The sequence below is a fragment of the Melanerpes formicivorus genome, unplaced genomic scaffold, assembly GCF_026170545.1.
Source record: "Melanerpes formicivorus ecotype bairdi unplaced genomic scaffold, bMelFor1.0.p_v2 SCAF_2, whole genome shotgun sequence".
NCBI lineage: Eukaryota > Metazoa > Chordata > Aves > Piciformes > Picidae > Melanerpes > Melanerpes formicivorus.
In genome coordinates, this window is record NW_027142354.1 from 59270559 (window position 1) to 59276301 (window position 5743).

At 59.2% G+C, this 5743-nt stretch overlaps 1 protein-coding gene across 1 annotated transcript; it reads right to left on the reverse strand.

The window, feature by feature from the left end:
- Nucleotides 1–58: 58 nt before the first annotated feature.
- On the reverse strand, nt 59–3628 carry TXNDC15 (thioredoxin domain containing 15). The gene is made up of 5 exons (XM_068163280.1): nt 3478–3628; nt 2941–3359; nt 2249–2412; nt 1958–2088; nt 59–1146 (listed from the first exon to the last, which is right to left on the reverse strand). The coding sequence occupies exons 1-5, from the start codon at nt 3527–3529 to the stop codon at nt 950–952; spliced, it is 963 nt and encodes a 320-aa protein (XP_068019381.1). The 5' UTR covers nt 3530–3628; the 3' UTR covers nt 59–949.
- Between the last annotated feature and the right edge of the window lie 2115 nt (nt 3629–5743).

The following is a 5743-nucleotide window of genomic DNA, read 5'->3' on the forward strand; positions in this document are numbered from 1 at the left end:
GACCTGCACTTCAGGAGGTGCCATGGCTTTATGCCTGTAACACAGTGGCTGCACAGGCTCCATTAAAACGTGGTTTATTTTAAGAGTAGTAAGGACAGTGAGTGTGGTTTACTCTCCAGGAAGGTGGTGGGGAGGTTGTTACAGACCCAGAGAAGGAGGTGAGCTCTGCAGGTATTTTACCTGCCACGACACTCCCAGAACACAGGAAGAAAAGCAGCACCAAGGTGGGAAGCAGTGCCCCTGCCAGGAGCTGCATGACACTTTCTGAACTGCTGTCACTGTCCATAATGGCAGAGCTCATCTGCAGGACACTCCTTTTGCTTTTTGGAAGTGCCCTTTGCTTCCTAGCTTCTTTTACTGACTGGCAAACTAATTCAGCAACAGCACCACTCACCAGCAGCTCCTTCAGAATGCTGTTTCAGGGACACAGGAGTCAAAATCTGTGTGATCCACGTGGGCTAACTCAGCCTTATCACCAGTGCCTCCCACATCAGCCACCTGGAACCTTCAGGTCCTGCATCTGGAGGAGCTGTAAAAGATCCCCAGATTGCAGCTGGGCTGCTGTGCCAAGCAGGGCCAGAGTGCTGTGAAACCCTCACCTGATCACTCTTCACACACAGGGACCTCTTCAGAAGAGCAAAGCAGAACCAGCACCTCTACATCAAGGCCCATAAACCCCAAGCAGAACCAGCACCTCTACATCAAGGCCTCTACATAACCCCCAAGCTGCCAGAGCAGCTCAGCCAGCAGTGGTTTAGCTCAGGTTGCTTTGTGGCTGTTTACTTCCCACACGGACTGCCACGGATCTGCTTTTCACAAACCCACTGATAAGCACAGCAGATTTCCAGTCAAGGTGATAAATTACAGCCAAGACACTTCACAGCTCATTCTTCTGTCCTTTCCCCAGGCTGCCACGGGGGGAGTCCTGCCCCAGCTCCAGCAGCTCCAGCTACTCCTGGTGCTCGTGCTCCTGCCCGGGGAGCAGCCAGCGGATGCTGTCGGTGCGGACGGTCGCGTACAGGATGAAGCTGGCCAGGAAGAGCACAGAGAAGAGCAGCAGCCAGTCTATGCCTTTGGTCAGAACGCTGGGCAGGGGACCCTCCCAGTCCTCCTTGGTCACAGCCACGTCACTAACAGCTTCTATACCTGCAAATGGAAGCAGGTGGTCAACAGCAGCAGTGACCATGGAACACAGAGCAGCTAGCTCTGCTCGGAGCTCTTCGACAGAGGTCCCTGCAGCCTACCCATGGGGTTTGGTTTCCTTTACAGAAGCACAGAAAGGTCAGAGCACTGCCTGGCACTGACTCACACCATGCACAGCCAGATGAGGGAAACTAAAATCCTCCTTTACCTCCAGCACAGGCACTGAAACTACCTCTTGCCCCAGCTGCTGTCAGCCTCACAGGCAGACCCCGAGGTTCTCCTGCCTTCAGTCACAAACGAAGCACTTGGGTAGGAAGATGTGGTGCAGCGAGGGGGGGTGCCCCTCTTCCCTAGGAACAAGCTGCACCAGGGGAGTTTATCTGTATTAGAAGAACCTTCTTGACTGAAAGGGTTCTCAAAGACTGGAACAGGCTGCCCAGGGAGGTGTTTAAAAGACAGCGATGTGGTGCTGAGGGCCATGGTTTAGCACCAGACTTGGCAGACACAAGGGATGGTTGGACTTGATGATCTTGAAGGGTTTTTCAACCAAAACAATTCTATGACTCTGTGTGCTCAGTCCTAGCCCTCTCCCTAGCCAAGCCCCACTGTTTCCTCCCCACTCTGTCACAAGAGCCCAAGGAGTCCAAGTTTCTGCTTTCAGAACACCGTGAAACCCAGCTCACTGCAGCAAATGATCACAGAAACTTCTGCTGGGTCCTCTCAGGATCTTCATGAAATTGATCTCAAACAGCAGGGTTTGGGGTCCAAAGCCTGCCTGTTCTTGCCACTGACACCTCAGGGCTGCTGTCCATACCTGTCTGGTTAAAAATGAAGTCTTTCAGCGTTTCCAGCGTCCTGTCTGTGTGATTAAACCTGGCCATCGGCTTAGCACCTTGGAAAAGGAGGATATTGGGGACAGCCACAGTTCCAAATCTAGTTGATAAACTGGGGGACATAAAGCAAAGAGAGAGCATGAAGGGAAAGAAATCCACTGGAGGAAGAAAGAGAGAGAGTGATGACACAGGAAGCGTCACTCCTGGTTTTAAAACATCAGAGCTCGCCAACGACAATAAAGGGAGAGCAGAGCACAAGAAGTGTCAGTCACCTGCTGTGCTGAGAGGCATCCAGGGCCAGGAAGTGAAGAGTTGGAAATGCCCGAGGCAAAGAGTTGAAGTGAGGCGCCAGGCTGGCGGAGAAGCGGCACCACGGCGTGTAGAACAGCACCAAGGTACAGTCGCTGCTGTTTGGGTTCAGGAACTCCATCAGGTCCTCGGGGAAGCAGAAGGGAAACAGACATGGAACATCTCACATTGAAGAGAGTTAAAGCCTACACAGCAATGCATCATTCAGCAGTCAGATACTTAACCCATGTACCAGCAGCTGCAGCTTTGCTTAACCCTTCCTGGAGTGATGGAGAATCGTTTTCAGCCTCCTGTAACAGCTGTTTATTCCTTAAACAGGCTACATCCACAACCACTACGAGAAACAAGCCAGGAAGAGGCACTGGCAAGACTAACATTTTCAGACAGCAGGTCTAATCCCTGCAGCAGGAAAGCTGAGAGTTCCCTGCAGGCTCCCAGATGAGACACAGGCCTGTGGGCTGAGCTGCAGCTCCATCTTTTTCTGCTCAGAGCACACAAAAAGCCTCCTCGCCTGGCTGCTTCCTCTTTCCAACAGCACAAAGGATGCTGCACCGAGGCAGGCACTGACAGCACCGCACACACAGTGCTGAGGGGCATCTTCCACCATCCTCAGGTGTTCCCAGTCCCACCTGGCAGTGAACCGCTGCTGCCTTACCTGGGACACGTTCAGGACCTGCAGAGTGAAGCGCTCCACACCGGTGATGTTTCTCTCCTCGCAGTTCACTTTGGGAGCCTTGGCGCTGTCGGTGGTGTTAGACTCCTCGGCAGGCTGCACCGTCTCCAGCATGGCCTGCTCCCGCCCCTGGCCGCCCACCGGCCCGAGGGGAGCCTCAGGGCTGCCGCCCGCCCCGCACGCATCGCCTCCGGCCGCCGCATCGCAAGCCCCCTTGGCGATGGGGAGCGCCTGGCCGTCCTTCGCCTCCCCCGGCACCGCCGAGAGCATCACGGGCTGCTGCGCGGGGAGCCCGCTGCCCAGCATAGCGTCCGCCATCTCCGCGGTCCGGTACCGCACCGGCTCGCCGCCGCCCTCGGGAGCAGGTGGCTGCCCGCCGGCACTCCGCTCCGTCGCTGCCCCTGCGCGGGGAAGGGAGATGTCAGATCCGAGCCGCGGCCGGGCCCCGGCCCCCCCGCGCGGCCCCCCCGGTCCCTAAAGCCCACCGCGGCTGCCAGCAGCGAAACCCACCAGCCTCACCTCCAGGAAGGGCCCTGAGGAGCCAGGCCAGAGCCAGCAGCAGCCGCCACATCCTCGGCTCGGGCTCGGCTCTGCCCCGGCCCTAGCCCCGGCCGCCTCCGCAGCGCTGCGTCTCCCCGGACAACGGCCACTTCCCGCGGAACCGGGGCGCGCTTCCGCTTCCGCCCGTGCGTGCGTACGTAGCGCGTCGTGACGTTCTCTTGTTTTGGGCAGGGGCACGCTGACGCCAGCTCGCGCTGCGCCGGCTCGCGCTGCCGACAGAGGGCGCAGCGGGGCGGGCTCCGCGTGCCGTCAGGAGGAGGAGCTGCGCCCAGCCCGCGGCTCCAGCGCCCGACCGCTCGGGCAAGAGGCACCCGGGCAAGGGAGGGCAGCGCCGGCCGCAGGAGCGGGGACCACAGCCGCCACCACAGCCGCCCCCACGGCCGCGCTCGCCTGCCACGCTGCCGGTACCGAACACAAATCAGTCCGGGTTTAGCCAGGTGCTGCGCGCCCCGCCCCGCCCAGCGCGCCCCGCCCCGCGCCCCCCACGCAGACACGCGCGCTCCTCCCGGCCCCGGGCCCGCGCCGGGGCACAGCCGGGAGCCGCCGCGGAGGTGTGCGGCGGGGGGCAGCAGGCATGGCGGTGGTGATGCAGGGAAGCGTCCTGCCGGGGGGCTGGCAGGATGTGACGGCTGCAGGGCGCACACCGCGCTGCAGCGCCCTGCCAAAGCCAGCGCCTGGCCCGGCTGCCCTGCCCGGCGCCCGGCTGCCCTGCCCGGCGCTCGGCTGCCCTGCCCGGCTGCCCTGCCCGGCGCCCGGCTGCCCTGCCCGGCTGCCCTGCCCGGCGCCCGGCTGCCCTGGGTGGTGTCAGATCTGAAACAGGGGATGAGACTGCAAAACTTTACAGGAACAGGCTTCTGGCAGCACACCTTCATCTGAGGCACTCCTGTGCATTCAATCCTCACATCATTCCTCCCTACCATCACACACCAGCCGAAAGGGCTGGGCAAAGCTCTCTGCTTTATGGAGGCTGTAACAAGCGATCCCCAGTGGAACACCATCAGCTCCCAGCGTTACAGACACTCGGGCTCTGTCACACCTGCCCCCCAGCAAACAGACCATCCCAGCACACATCTCACAGGGCCAGTTCTGTTGCAGGGCCGGGCTTGGTGGCATACATGTGTCTGAGTTTTAATGCCAAATGTTTGCTTTCAGGTAAAAGGGAAAATACAAATTGGTTTGCATCCATTCAGAAAGCTTGGGGCACCTTGGAAGAGCTCTGCCAGGGCTGGCTCTGAAGCTCGGCAAGGAAGAGTGTTTGTAAATGAGCCTTTTGCTGCAGCTATGAACAACCACCAGAGCTGGGTGGTTGTAGATTCCTGCAGCCGGGCTTCTCTGCCCTGCATTTCAGTCCCACTGGGCAAGCGAGGGAAGAGGACAGGGAGCAGGACAAAAGGCCACACACCAAGAGGAAGGCTTTCACTCCTGTATAATCCTGATGTCCTCACAGCCACAGCGCTGTGTGCATGCAGCAGCACAAAGGGGAGGGACAAGAAAACACTCGGGTCAGGAGCACAGGCTGAGCTCCTGCGGGCACCTCCAACCTCCACCTCCGCCTGGCATGTGGGGCTGGCCCAGCTGTCCTCTCACTCTGCTGTTTGTGTTTCAAACAGGACCATCTGCAGCAGCAAGTACACATCCTGGTACTCTGCATATCTCAAAGGCCTGCCCCCAGGTAATCAAACTCGCGCTAATTGTTACTGTGATCGTTCTTCACTAATTAGGAGAAGCTTTTGTGGTACCAAAAACAAAAACCAAGCCATGACAGGCAGGAAGATTTCTCTGCCTCGGGCCGTTTGAATGGCACTCAGGAATTCCACAACCCTTTTCGGCTCCCAAGCGGTCAGAAGCGGTGAGCTGGTGATCCCTCGCAGCCGCCCAAGGGAAGCAGGGGGGGGTGTGGTGCTCGTCCTGCTGGCAGAAGGGAGGCGGTCCCCCCCTGGGCCGCCCGGGGAAGCCGGGGGGCAGCCAGCCCCAGAACGCAGCAGCTTTGGGGCTGGCCGGGCCACACCTCCCTGAAGGTTAAACGACGAACACAGAGCCCCAGGCCCCGCTCTGACAATAGCAATGAAGGCAGCGACACAGCCTTGACTTCCAGGCACCACAGCTTCAAAGGATTAACTGTCAAGAGCCATCTCCACCTGTACTGATCTACCCCCACACTGCCGAGACAAGGCCTCTCCTAGCTGCATCTCCAGTCACACTCTGCTGCTTCTCACAGCCAGCA

What these genes read in the sequence shown, in the direction of transcription:
- TXNDC15 (XM_068163280.1), bottom strand. Translation starts at nt 3,529, where the DNA reads ATGTGGCGGCTGCTGCTGGCTCTGGCCTGGCTCCTCAGGGCCCTTCCT. An exon ending in CCTCAGGGCCCTTCCTGGAG is followed by an intron (nt 3,360 to 3,477) that starts GTGAGGCTGGTG and finishes TTCCCCGCGCAG; the next exon opens with GGGCAGCGACGGAGCGGAGT. An exon ending in CTTCATTTTTAACCAGACAG is followed by an intron (nt 1,147 to 1,957) that starts GTATGGACAGCA and finishes TTCCATTTGCAG; the next exon opens with GTATAGAAGCTGTTAGTGAC.